The sequence below is a fragment of the Medicago truncatula genome, chromosome 8 (assembly GCF_003473485.1).
Source record: "Medicago truncatula cultivar Jemalong A17 chromosome 8, MtrunA17r5.0-ANR, whole genome shotgun sequence".
NCBI lineage: Eukaryota > Viridiplantae > Streptophyta > Magnoliopsida > Fabales > Fabaceae > Medicago > Medicago truncatula.
Genome location: NC_053049.1, coordinates 14,117,509 through 14,132,506, shown reverse-complemented (window position 1 = coordinate 14,132,506; position 14,998 = coordinate 14,117,509). Strand labels below are relative to the sequence as shown.

Sequence of the window (14,998 nt, the reverse complement as noted above, 5' to 3'; positions counted from 1 at the left end):
ATGAAGTGAGTTACACGTGGTATCAAGTAATTGCATGCATGATATCCGCCACCATCACGTGTCCACTAAATAAAGACATTGAGTTATCTCACCCTTACCATTTCAAGCCATCACACGTCATCATTACACGTGGTGAAAGATGGTAGTAGCATTCCACAGTAGTATTTTGACACGTGGCAGATGTCATTTATTTATATTTTTATCCAACCTTCATTTTTCATTTATAAAAGCCATAGCTACAATCGAAGTCCAATCTGAAGCCATAGCTTGAATTGCAAGACTACTCCTAAAGTATTGGGTTTGAGTTAATTGTTTTTCTGGGAAAGTGATAGAAAAAATGGTTGCTACTGAGGTACCAATTCTCTCTAGGATTGACCGATTGGATAACATGGTGAGTATCCCTTTTAAGCCTAGGTTTTTTCTTATAGTATTTGAACCTAACAATGCTTCATTTTTTTTTCTTTTTTTTTTTTTTTAATTCAGTTGAGGCAGTTAGAGGAAATTAGAGGATACAACCGATCACCAAAGAGTTCATGTGCATCCACTCCAACAAGTGGAAGTGATGGACGTATTTCATCCGTTGATTTCTCCCCAAAGAGCTTGGAGAAGCACTGCCGTCCGATCGAGACCGTGATAATGGAGACTGAAGTCAAAGGAACATTGATAGAAAGGCTCAAACAAGTGGAGGATCGAATGCTGAAGGTAACGTTCACGTGTGTTATTTTTTACCCTAAGATATTGTGGTGTATGTATGATAAAATGTTATAGTGTCTAATGTTTTGTTTGAAAAATTTGTTTATAGCTAGAGGAAGATTGGATGGCAGAGAGGAAGAAAGAAGAAGAGGAAAAGAAAATGGGAAAGAGGCCAAAAAAGGGTTTGAAACAACTTGTGAAGCAGTGTATGATCAAATCAAAAAGAGAAGATCATAAGAAATAATATTAAGTACGAGTTAATGAATTACGACCATTGTAATTTGTATAGCTAAGGCACTTTTTGAGACACGGTTTCCATAGTTGTATGATGTTAATTCTAATGTTGATTCCTTTTAATTTCATGCATTTTATGAGGATTACATTAACTTTTTATCATAGTTTTGATCCAATAAAATGACTTGTATATCTTTTAATTTTGTTAAGAGGATACCCTTTATTGGTTGTTGTTCTAGTTTCTTATTTTTTGATGGATCCGATATTTTAATCATCTTTTTTGTATGGACACCGTTGTTAATGATATGCATGAGTTTTCTCCTTCAAATTAGTATAAAATTTCATTTTTTATATATAAAAAATTCACTTTTTATATATAGAAAAATCAATATATAACCTCTTGGGAACAAGGGTGGCTTTAAAGGAAAGGAATAGGAAAAACATTTCTATTCTTTCATTTGTTCGGTGGTGCAGTGTCGACTTTACAAAATTTATGGTTGAAACATACGTATCTTAAGACATCATGTCCTAGTGGAAGCATGATGAAATAACTAAAGGAAGTTTCTGGCACTTATAATTAAGACAACACTGCTGGACAAATCTATGAAATGTGAATTTTTTCTTAAGGTTTTCCTCATGAGTTTGGAGGAAGAGAATGGGGTCTTCGAAAAAAGGAAAAAAACCATGTGTAAGAAATGATAGATGTATTCTAAGGAAATTGTGATTTTTAGGTTAGATTTTTAATTTATACTTTGATGTTACAAATGTCACTAATTCAAGATTAAATACAATAAATGTTTTGTACTAACAAAGTATATGATGTGTCATAAGAATTAAAGTGAAAGTGAGAAATGTATATAATTCTGTTATGTATATCTAGAATATTGTTGTGACTATTTTAACAATAATAACAACAATAATTTAGGTGGTTGTTCCGTCCGTTACTTATGAACATTTACTTGGAAAACTGCTCATAGGTTTGCTAAAACTTTAAAGTTGGTTAGTCAGCAAATCAAGTGGGCGCTTAAGGTTGCTAGATGGTTGTTGCTTTTTTACTACCTTATTGCTATCTCTTCTTTAATCGTTTAGGATTGGTGTTTGTGTCTCTTATTTGTATCTTTTATTTTACTACCTTGGTGCTATCTCTTCCTTCTTGCTTTTCAGATTAGACATATAATTAAGGATGATCAAAATTTTGATATCCATGAATAAAATTTATTATAGACCATTACAGAACAAATATCTTAATTGATACCCATAAACAGAATATAATAAATCATATTTTTTTTTGGTCAAGTAATAAATCAGATTTTAAGTACCCGTAAAATAATAGATGCACGTGCTAATGAAATTAATTGGATTTACTAAAATTATTAACACACATAGAATATAATTAACATTTGTTAAATACCCGAACTTATAGAAATTAGTACCCGTTATTAAATTAGTAAAATTATAATAATGTTGTATTACTTAAATGAAAATCTTTAATCGTCGTATAAATGGATTTTTTAATTAATGATTTTTGTTTAATTAGGAATTTTTTGTCAAAGTGAAGATGAGTGGTATAATATTTGTCTAACCAAAATAGAAGGAATAAGTACAAGAGGTGTCAACTTACTTTGTAATTTTTAGAGACAATGTTCAAATCTCAAATGGAACAGTTGTAAAATGATCATTAGTGCCACAATTTATAATACTAAAATTTAAGTAATAAATCCCAGTGAACGTAGCTCAGTTGGTAGAGATATTGCATATTATATGTAGGAGCCGGGGTTCGAACCCCGGACACTTCACTTCTCCACATAAGTAATAAATTTTACATAATTTTAATTATTTTATAATGATTTTTTTTTTTTTGCATAAACAAATCATTTTACACTTTTATATTTATAAATATTTGTAACTACCTTAATATCCACTAATTCTCGTCTAGCAGGATATTCATAGGAATGTAAGAACGACGTAAATATAATTTTTACCAAATACTGAGTGTTAACTACCATGTATATGCATGGACATCCAATAGTATAGTAAAAATAACAACAATAATAAAATAAATATTATTATAAATAATAATAATAATAAAGAGAGAAAAAGTCTTGATAGAGTCCAAAAGGATAATATAAACCTTACGATAATTGACTCAAAGTTGATAAATGTTTATTTCACATTCTAAATAATTGCAATAATGTTAATATATAAGGAGGTAAACATCTAAGAAGAACAAATAAAACAAAACTTGATAAATTTAAGTTTTTCTGTTTGTTGCTTGATAAAGGAAAATGTTCAACATCATTTGCTTTTTCCTTATATGCCACAACGCATCCTAAAATAAAATCAAAACATACTTAAAAATAAATAAGTATCTTTCACTCTTTATTCCTAGTAGAAAAAATATGAAATACCCAAACAAAAAATAAAGAAGATTGAGATGAACAAAATAACATACCCAAATAAAAATTTATAGAAGAAATGATAAAATATACTACACATGAATAAAATACATAAAAAGTGTGAGAATAATATAAACTGCCAGTTGCCATAGAAAAGTGTGAGAATAATATAAGTTGTTAGTTACAGGATGAACTTAAGTTAAGTGTTGAAATTGGTTATTTTATTGAGGAATGCAAGTAGCACACATTTTAACACAAACTTTTAAACACATTCTCTTTGATTGATTAAAATTCACACGATTCCACCAAATTATATGGGTCCCATATAAGTTTTGGTTCGATGTGAATTTTAATCAATCAAAAAAAATGTATTGAAAAATGTATGTTAAAATATGTGTTGTTAGCATTCTCCTATTTTATTTGTCATGTATTTGGTGCAAGCAATCCTTCTCAAGTTTGAGATAGCCAAGAGATTCAATAGTTTGTTTTTTCAATTGTGAAACCTATTGGTTCTATTCACGAGAGTTTTATGTCATAAGCTTATATATTACTCTTCTACAATGCGTAAAATACATTATATTTGTGAATCTCATAGTGTATATTAATTTATACAAAGAAACACATAGTCAAGTACATACATAGGTTAGTTTAATGGTAATCAAATTTAAATAGGTCAATCCTTCAAAAAAAAAATTAAATAGGTCAAGTTTACCTAAAAAAAAAAGAAGCCAAGTTTATAAGTTTCTTAACATCCAATATAATTTTTTTTTTTTTGTAAATCTAATACAGTATTCTATGTGTATGCAACTTAAATTTTAATCAAATTAAAGGCCAAATACCATTTTTGGTCATTTTAGTTTGACATAATTCCCAAGTTAGTCCTTTAAGTTTCAAAAGTTTCAAATATGTCATTTTATTTGATAAACCATTTCACTGTTACCTTTACCGCCACTCTTCGTTTAACTGATGCTGATGTGACTGTTAAGTTGCTAACTAGGATCAAAACACTGTTTTAAAGCCTCCAGGGTGTCAAAATGTTGCGTTTAATGGTCAAAAATGATCATTTATAAGGCTAGAAAGGCGGTTTTTGTTGTCTATCTGGGGTGTTTTATGGTCACAAAACGCTGCATTTCTAGCCCTATAATTGATCATTTGTGACCATTAAGCGCAACATTTTGACCACCTAGAGCCTTTGAAACGCATCATTTTGATTCAAGTCAGCAACTTAACTGTCGCATTAGCATCAGTTAAATGGAGACTGCCAGCAGGGGAAATGGTGAAATAGTTTATCAACTAAAAGAATCTATTTGAAACTTTTAAAACTTAAATGACTAACTTGAAAATTCTGTCAAACTAAAAAGATTAAAAGAGGTATTTGACCCAAATTTAAATAGGCCAAGTTTCACAAATAAATACAACTTTTGTAAAAAAAAAAACAAATAAATACAACTATCATTTTATCTTATAAGAAGTTATCTGTCTAACTTCCCGATAAATACATAAAACTAAGTAAATAATCATATAGTAATGAGCATCAGTAATTTTAGGATACTCATTAGCCATATATAAAATCAATGTGCCCTTTCATGTAAGAATAATCTAAAAAAATAGCATGTTTTTTTTTTTTTTTGGAAATTCCATTTGTTTCCAGTGACCTTTCAACCTCCTTTAGAGTTTTGCTTCTGCCATAATTAGAAGCAGAGTTATTATTATGTAAAATAAAATAAAAAAGGTATGAGAGAAGATGATAGCTGGCAAATATTAGTGAATTAGTATAATGTGATTAATTGTATGTGTAGCTTCTAGAAATGGTTACTTGACATTTGAGATGGAAATGAATATAGGGTTTAATCGTACATGATAAGAAGGTGGTTGTCGGTGTTTTGTTTAATGCGGTGGTTCACGATGGTGAAAGAATTATGGTGAGCGTTGGACCGAATGAAGGGGCGTGTACTTGCAGACACTCCGACGCTCAAGTCAGTAGAGGTTTAGAATGGGGGGTTTGAGAATGAAAGAGATTCTACCTTGGAGGCTGCGAGAAGACTCCTATTTATAGAGGTGGGTGAATGCATGGTCGTTGTAATGGCACACACGTGTAACCGCCGCTTAAATATTCACGGGAACGTGGGAAAATAGATGTTATTGTTCGTTTGAACATGTCTCAGTTGCTCCGAGCACCCCCCCCCCCCCTCGCGAAGAAGGGGTGTGTTGCGAGCAAATTGCCAAATGCAGCATTTGGGCTTGGTTTTTAATTGGACCTAAGTAGTCAAGCCAAGGTCTTTGATCGGTTCAGAACAGGGTTAAATATGTTTTTGTTCCCTATAAATATGTCAACATTTTGTTTTAGTCCATTTAAAAAATTTCTTCAACTTTTAGTTCTTAATTTTTTTTTCATCTTCACTTCTGATCATTCCTTTAAAGTAAACTCATATGTATAATTTATATTTTTGAATAAAATTTAGCAGAAAAATTCATAATATTATATGAATATAAGTGGTTGCATCTGTTGTTGTATAGATAGATATAGATTCCTGAAATGAAAGAACTATTGAAACTAAATGGTTGAATAAATTTACCTCCATATATCGTATAGATGGTTAGTGCAATCCATATCCAATGAATTGTTTGCTCCTATCGGAGTAATGAATTGCACTTAGTGGAACCATGTCCAAAGTATAATCTATTAATAAAAATAAATAAATTTTCAAATGCACGTATAATCAATTTAATTAGAAATTATAAGTAATATTAAAATTAGAAGTATACTCAAAATTATAAATTTTTTTAAGGATGTAATAATGATGAGTATCATGAGAATGAATAGTATGAAAAGAAAATATGAAAAAAATAAAAGAAACGTGACCTAAATAAAAGAGAGTAGTGAAAAATTGCTCAGTAAATTTAGATGCAGATAACATAAATTTGAAAATAACAAAAATATTGTATCAATTAAGAAACGTGATCAATTACTAAGGAGTAAGCAGAATATGCAAAATCAGAAGATCTATAGTTCAGTCTCTTTCTCCTTCCGTTTACATCTCCTGGTGTACGTACTTATTTGATTTATTTGGTGATGAAACTAGATACATTTTGAATTAAGCTATTCAGCTAGAGGACATGATCCGTGATACCGGCCTGAGTCTTTTCAACGAGCGCATGTGTATGACAATTTGTGCCCTAACTCATTCGAATCATTGACACACATGCACGTATACCTTGTCTAACAAAATCGGTCACTGACTCAAATGACTTCATATAAAGCACTACTCTCTAGTTCTTATGTTTCATCACTCTCATGCTTTGATCTTTTTTTTTTCAGTCTTAATTTTATTGATGCATGATGATTATGTTTCTATTGTTTATCGGTTTTAATTCCTTTGATTTTTTGTGTTTGTGATTTAACTTTATTTTGTTTAATAATATTTTATATCAATGTTTCTGCTGTATAGCATTATAATATTTGTTAGTCGAAATGCATTTGATTTGCAAACCTCTAAGTACATAGCAAGAAATAACATAATATATTAAAGAACTTTACTGGAGAGACATAAAAAGATACTTTTTTTTTTGTTTGGAAAATAAAAATGGTATTTTAATATATTTGATAGTTTCTACCTGAATAAAATGTTGGTTTAGTGAGAGATAAAAATTCTTGTCTGTTCCTGATATTTGTTTCGTCTAGTTCTTTGAGTAATTTATAGTTTCTAAATCAATATATGACCAGTTTATAATTTCTAAATCAAACAAAGTTAAAAAGAAGAAGAAGAAGAAGAAGAAGAAGAAGAAGAAGAAGAAGAAGAAGAAGAAGAATGTCATCTCCAATAGATACTTTTTTCTTTGGTTGTTGTTGTTTCCAAAAGGATGGTTTTAACACCGTCAAATCATGAATTGAAAGCATGATACAACCCAGAAGAAGTTCGTTGCTTCATCCATCTTTTTCAAGGACACATTAACATAATTTGTACAGGCAGTTGCGACCAAGACTATAACTTAAGAAAGAAGCTCTGACCAAGAAAGAATGGTAGATAACTTCTTTGTCATTTTTAGTATTAGTTTGCGTTATCTAGCATTCTTTAAAATTTCTTTCCTTCGTGTTATTTTTTAGTCTTACGTTGCATGCAAATGTGTTACGTTCTATTTTTTTTTTTTTTTTTACCATTCTACGTAACTTGTGTTACCATGGTTACCATTATTTCATATGTATAAATTGGGTTTTTGAGTTTTAGAAATTATAGATTCTTTCCATTGGGTTTTTGAAAAACCTGTACTCGTTAGAAAAATAAGGAAAATCTGTTCTCTAAAAAAATACACGTTTTTGCTATATTATTGGGTTAATTTATGCGATAAATCGCATATTTTCTTGTGATTTGCTGTTTTATTTTGACAAGGAAAAAACAAATAGGAACAAGAATAACACAAATATAAATTTATGGGATACCGTTGCTACCTTTAAGATTTGACATATAAATAAATTAAATACATTCTACAGCGTTTGTTTCATGGTTACAAATTGAATTCCCAGGAATCTAAGATGGGAATCATTTATTCCCATATTTGGTAGAGATGCATAAAACAATAATTCAGGGAATGAATTATTCCGATAATTTTCTTTTACATTATACTGCATTGTTTTTATTCCCAACAAAAAGGTGGGTTTTATTTATTCCCGGCGGTTAACATCCTCTCTGTTTTGAAAGACCATTTCTACCCTCCTAAATAACCGCCGCAATATACCCACGTTTTTTGGTTACATATCCACGTTTATACACCAATTTATGTGCCACTCAGAATTTTTTCTTCTCCTTCTCTGCACTAATTTTGCCATGGGACAGATCATACGACTTTTAATATTTGGATGTTTAGGCGGTACACTTTTATTGGAACAATAAAGGTCACATTGTTTTTTCTATTATTACAAGTCATATTATATTTTGATTGCATCAATCATAGATGAATTGATGTATGAAATAAAACTATCAAATAATTTGATTGTTCACTGATAAGAACAGTAATAATTTGAAATAATAGAGAAAAATGAAGACACATCTCTATTACCAAATATGATATAAGGGTATTTTGATAATTATATATTTTTTTTACCAAATATGATATAAGGGTATTTTGATAATTATATATTTTTTTTAAAAATAATTCTCAGGAACTTAAATTTTCAACCAAACATATTTTTTGAACATTCCTTGGAATAAAGTTCACACCTTTTATTACTGGGAAAAGGTTAATCTTGAGAATAATTTTGGTAACCATGAAACAAACGCTCCCATATAGTTTAAGGGAGGGAATCTTAAATTATTTTGTGGTTATGTTTAATTCATTTCTATGATTCATGATTTAGTTTTTCTCTTCTTGTAATGTGGTTGCATCTACTTTTATGATTTTCATTTTTGAATCATGTGTAAGGTTATATAAAGTCAAACTCTTGTTCTCAATAAAATAAGAATAAGACATTCTCTCGTAAAATCAAGTATGGTAGTTATTAGTTTTAACACAATGCTTAATGTTGGATTTGAAACTTTGGGTAAGGTAGAAGAGATTCAAGCTATCTCATCTAAACGTCATTGACTTATCATTAGAATTTAGTTAAATTATCAAAAAATTTAAAGATGCAACTTTAATATCGTAATACGTAATAAGCGTAGGCCAAAAAACTGACCATAACCGCAATGACTATTAAATCTATAAAAATAAAAAGGAATATGAACTGCTATGTGGTAACCGAAAGAAGAAGAAAAATGAAAATGAGCTTTTATGTGGCAACCGAAAGAAAACAATAATAATAATAATAATAACAACTATAATAATGATGATGATGAAAAAGAATGGCCATAAATAAAAGGAACCAATAATGAAAAGATACTGCTATTAGAAAAGGAGACTTTTGTGGCTTTAAAAAAATGTTTTAGTACTGTATACCCAAAAAATTTCAACAAAATGAAAGTCGCCTAGTGGTGAAAGTTGTGAAGGGTAGACATATGGTACTCGGTTCAAATTCTTGTGGTGACGTTTAAATTGTAACAAACCCAAAAAATGATGTTTATCTTTTTCATTAACAATAATAATTTAACAAATATAATATAAATCTTTATCTTTCTTAATACCACTGTTGTAGTGTGATATTTCCTATTTTAATGAGATTTAATTTTTTAATTAAAATTTAAAATAATATTATTAAAGGATAAAATAGTAAATAAAATAATTTAAATGAAGGGTTAAATAGGTAATGAAAAATCCAACCCAGACTTATGTATTTTAAGCTTATTTAAATAAATTTTACAATAAATTTGTAATTCTAACATATATAATGTTCATTCTCATATGACATGCATGACTTTGCACCAAAAAAAAAAAATATGACATGCATGATTCAAAGATCCATATTTAATACACAAAGAGTGAAGAAGATATGCATTCTTTGAAATATATATTGGTGGTTCGTGTATGTAGTTGACAAATCAATTATGTGTGATTTATCTAATATGCAAAATTGATTTTTATTTTATTTTAAGACAATGATAAATTACTTGTGCTTTTTATCTTTTGTTTAATTAATAAAGCATGCATTATCAAAAGTTTGGTAGATTTATTAGTTCACGTTTTTAAATGTTTTAGTAACTAATTTCTTAGCATAATTTAAATTATTTACTAATTTTATTGCATAAAATTTTGAAAATTATGAAGGGTGTTTTTCAATAAAATTTTGATTTTGATTAAAAGTATAAATATAAATGATTGTTACTTTCAAATTATAACAAAGCAAACTAATCTTGTTTATCTATTTCAATGACACCAACAATATAACAAAAAAAATATAATCTAAATTCTTATCTTTTTAATGACACCAATAACAATCATTATTATAGAAAAAATTGTTTTAGAGTATAATTTAGATAATGAAAAATTCAGCCCAAAATCTTATGCATACTCGATCTAGTTTTCTACACATTTAAAAGCATAAAAGAAAAAAAATTAGACATATATTCATATTGTGTTTGTTACATTTTTTTTTTAATTTTGAATTCACTCCCATAAATTATCTTTTTTACAAAATAGGAGATAAGGAAAAAAAATTGATATATCATGGACAATAAAGATTGAGTTTGTTACACATTTATTTATAATATTTGAATATACTCTTATCTATGTGTTATATGTGTAATTTGTATTTAAAGTTTACGGTAATTTGAGAAAGAGAAAAGTTAACGCAAAAGAGGCTATTTTCTTTACATATAGTATAGATTCGACAGTTTTCCTCAAATGTATTTATGGAAATGCAAATCTCACAAGAAATGATCGACACATGACACCTTGAAATAAACCAATTTTTTTCATGTATTTGACTTTTAATGCTATTCCAAATTGGTTTTTGTAACCTTTTATATTTTTTACCTGTATATTCTCACTACATTCATCCTAGCCAATTTGGGCAACATCATTTATGACATTATATACTGTTCTGGACCATTTAGACGACCAATCTCATACTGACACGTGGACTAATGTCCACCGCCTTAAGGCTCGGAACTTGAAGGAACACGTTAATATTAGTGCACCGTATTACATTCAAACACACCTCCGCGCGACGATCACCATACACGTGTTCTCTTACCGTTCCTTAATCACAGACCGCAAAACTCGAAGACGGTTATTCTCACGCGCGCTTATTTAAGGGTGACTTAGCTTCACCTTCAAGACATTATTCACTTTACACAACACTTTCTACACACTCTTTCTCAGTTTCATTACTCACTTGAACATTGGAGTCTTAACGTGCCTGCAGACACCTTTCGTCACACCGCGAAGACTCTTCACCACCATACGGTTAGCCTGTACTTTCGACAGGCTACAATAAATACAATAAATTAAGTTTGACTTAGGGTTTGAAGAGAATTAAATGAGTTCGACTCACAAGTTGGATCGAGTTTATGAACTTAGAGAGATTTTGTCGTTCGATGGTGAAGCTTCAACAAGAAGGCAAGATATCGAAGAGAAGTTGGTGCCGGTTAACAAGTCAAATAACAGTTATTGTCGAAGAGATGTCATTTGAAATTCAAAAGATGTCTACAGTAGCTATTAGCGATTATGTTTGAAAATTTCTGTATAGGCAATTATTTAGTATAAATAAGAGTTTTTTCATAGGAAAAACGGGTCACAATTCAATTACACACAAAACTTACACACTTAAACTATCCGCGCTTAAGGAGAAACGAGTAAACAAGTTGCAAATGTATGAACATGTGTATTAATTTACATTCATTTATACAATTTTAGTTTATCCTTTTAAATTCCTTGCAATTTACTTCAACAGATTCGACACGTGTTTGATTCTGACGGTTACATTCATATTTTACATCAAGAACATTCATACATTCTGGAAAACATAAGCACAATATGCCTTGAGATTTACTGGTTGATCTCGCAAGTACATCATTTTGGAAACCAACGTTTGTTTACCCCAAAACCAAGGTAAACACGTACCGGAGCACATTTCGCCATCGCTGCCTCTCATCCATCCTCATTGGACAAATCATTTTGGGCTAGAAGGTGGGGATCGTTCGCTAACCGCCACGATATAATGATCCTCCACCGTAACTGTTTTTTTGTTATGAGCTCCTCTGTCGTAACTGTTTTCAGTTACACGTTCCTACACTGCAACGGTTGATAGTTACTGCTCTATCCACCAAAGTAATGGTCGAAACTCGTAGAAGAGCCACCACAAGTCGCTCCTCCACTGCACAAGAATCATGTCTTGTGATTCAAATCATCCAAGATCTAACAATTCCACTTCTTGAACCCATGAATCAAGGAGGAAACGTAAACGACGATGTCCTCAACGTAGCGATCGGCGCTTGTCCTTCCCCCAACAATGGATACAAAGCTCCTTCCTCCACATCCTCCGCGAACGGAGGATGTTCCTCTTCCTCCATCTCTGCCGCATGCAGAGGACATTCCACTCCCTCTTCCGCCAGAGACGAACGAAATCCTGACGAATCTAGTGAACTTGCTCCAACAGCAAAATAACAGACTCGAACACTTGGAAATAAATCAAGAAAAGTTTCCGACGGAAATCGCTATACAGATCTAGGTTGCTTAGCGAAACAAACACCATGGAACACCGGTAGCAGTAGATGACACCGCTTCAGTTCTGGCAGACCGTCGCAAAGGCGGTAGAAAGCATCCTGACGATTACGACAAAGGAAACATGAGTTACTCCCCTGAACGTACTCGTCGCGGTAAGCCTTTAGGCCACCACAGAGGGAAATACTCTATCCCACACCGAAACCACTGAAGGAAGGATGACTATTGCCGGGAACGTCGCCGCCAGGACCGGCGTGAAAATCCTTTCACTTGAAAGACAAAGGGGTGTCCTGTCTCTCTAAGGACAGTGAAGTACGAGCTGCTCTTCATGACGCTCCACTTGATCTGGGTGCGAACTTCAGCACATCCACTTGTGTGTATTTGAGTTTATAAATTAATGATTTTAGCATTTTGTCTATCTACCAAAAATTTTGTCTACCCAATTTAATTTTCAATACAATAATTTTAACTACTTTTTATAGTTTATTAGTGCTCTATCGATATACACTTATTTTATACGTGTTGTGTCGTCACATCAAATTAATGAGTATGACAACTATGTGTTTTCATGTTCATTAATTTACGTGAACATAACATATAATTTGATTCATATGTAAAATAATTTTAAATCGATAGAGTATACTAGTTAAATTCCTTCTTTTTATCAATTATACCATCTAATTAATTAATTTGTATATTTTTGAAACATGCACAATAACTTCATTGTGCCACTTTTTGTAGGTTATTTTCTAAAATATCCTTATAAATATCTACTTGATATAATTTGATTAGTTGGTTGCACGTGTAATTTTTTTTTACACGTCAATACATAAAAGTTGTTTAATAGAGTACTAATTACATAATTTCCAATTTAATATGAATTTATTTTCATGTTGTTGAATAATTTTGTTTGTATCAATGTTCTGTTGTATAGCATTTAATATTTGCTTGAAATACATTTGATTTGCAAAACTTTAAGCACATGACACGTTATAAAACTCCATCAAAGAGAGATAAAAATATAGTATTTTTTACATTTGAAAATAAAAATGGTATTTTTAATATATTTTATAGTTTGTCCTGTGAGCATAGTTCAGTTGGTAGGACAATGCATTATTATATGCAGGGGTCAGTGTTCGAACCACGGACACCCCACTTATTCACCTTACAAGGTAAATTCTAATCATTAGACTATCTGACAAAAAAAAAAAATTCATAGTTTGTACACGTATAAAATGTTCTTCATGGTTTAATGAGAGACAAAATTTCTTCTCCGATCCTATGAGTAGTTTTAGTTTCTAAATCAATATGACCGGTTTATAGTTTCTAAATACTTATTCATTAGGAAAACCTTCTTTCTTTTGAAGGAAATGATTAACTAATTGTTTTTGTAATCTAATCTTAATGTTTTCAACATAGAGATTCACAAACATTATTATTAGGTTTAGGATTTTATACCAAGAGGGTTATGAAGTTATTTATATTCAAATTGGTTTGACAATTGCTCATACTTTATTCATTTTTATCAAGTAAACAAGAAAGAAACATTTGTAATATTTTTTATGCATCAATCTCTGTTTATGTCGGTATAAAATAAGTAAATCCAACATGATCTCAACAGCTTTGAGAATGATGTGAAAAAGCTACAGGCCTATTTAGTTCGACTTTTTGTTGTGCAGATTTGACTTAATTATATCACTGAAGAAAGATATCAAGTGGAAAATTGGAAGGAGCTCCTATCTTTCGATTTTGCAATGTCACAAAATTTCGAATTTTTGGGCTACGGATGTGTTTTTCCTTTCTCCTGATAATATTCTAGTCTAGTTAATTATGATATTCTTTGTTTGTTAAAGTATCAAGTTTCAATGAACATCAATAGTGTGTATATGCAACAATTTGTTGTCAAATGTTCCGCATTCATTCGAATGTAAGAATACAAAAGCAGTTGATTGTATCCCTCCCCTTGAAAATTCTATCTGAATGGTAGCGACAACAGTCGGTTCATCTTTCATATTTCAGTTGGCCAATATTATGCGATTTTGCTACTCATTATTGCTGAATTGTTATAAATCTGAAAGAAGTAAGTTTATGAGGATTACCCAGGCATGTGAAATCATCCATGTCACTAAAGTCACTAATCTTGGAAACTCACTGAAATTTTAATAAGGTCCCCTGTCCAATTTCATTTTGAAACAGTGTTATTTATTTGGTAAATGATGAAGATGCAAATTACGTAACTATCATTCTTGATAATTTTTCTGAAAAATCAAGAATATCTGTCAATAAGAAAGAGAAAAATAATCGAATAAGAGTGACAAATCTTGAATATTGCAAAAGTTTATACGTAGATTCTTCAATCAAATTCTTGAATAATATAAGGTTTCTTTATTTACATTCCAATGTTAGATTTCTTGGCCAATTTACAGCATGCTGGAAAATTGAATTTCCAAAATCACACTTCATCATCCATATCTTTGCTTTTAGGAATTTTTAACTTGCATGGCAAAATAGTATACAAGAGTTTACTTGAATTTGAATGATTTTGGAACAACAAAGAATTGTATACATTCATCTTACCTTGA

The 14,998-nt window shown here is 30.5% G+C and overlaps 1 protein-coding gene across 1 annotated transcript; it reads left to right on the top strand.

Moving 5' to 3' along the window:
* Window positions 1–230: 230 nt before the first annotated feature.
* Window positions 231–1,165, top strand: LOC25501049 (uncharacterized). Its single transcript, XM_013589596.3, has 3 exons — window positions 231–391; window positions 484–702; window positions 803–1,165. Exons 1-3 carry the CDS (start codon window positions 338–340, stop codon window positions 935–937), a joined length of 408 nt encoding a protein of 135 aa, XP_013445050.1. The 5' UTR covers window positions 231–337; the 3' UTR covers window positions 938–1,165.
* Window positions 1,166–14,998: the final 13,833 nt, after the last annotated feature.

Excerpts from the sequence above, each read along its gene's own strand:
- LOC25501049 (XM_013589596.3), top strand. The coding sequence starts at position 338 with ATGGTTGCTACTGAGGTACCAATTCTCTCTAGGATTGACCGATTGGAT. Across the intron at positions 392-483 it reads TTGACCGATTGGATAACATG|TTGAGGCAGTTAGAGGAAAT; the intron begins GTGAGTATCCCT and ends TTTTTAATTCAG. Across the intron at positions 703-802 it reads TGGAGGATCGAATGCTGAAG|CTAGAGGAAGATTGGATGGC; the intron begins GTAACGTTCACG and ends ATTTGTTTATAG.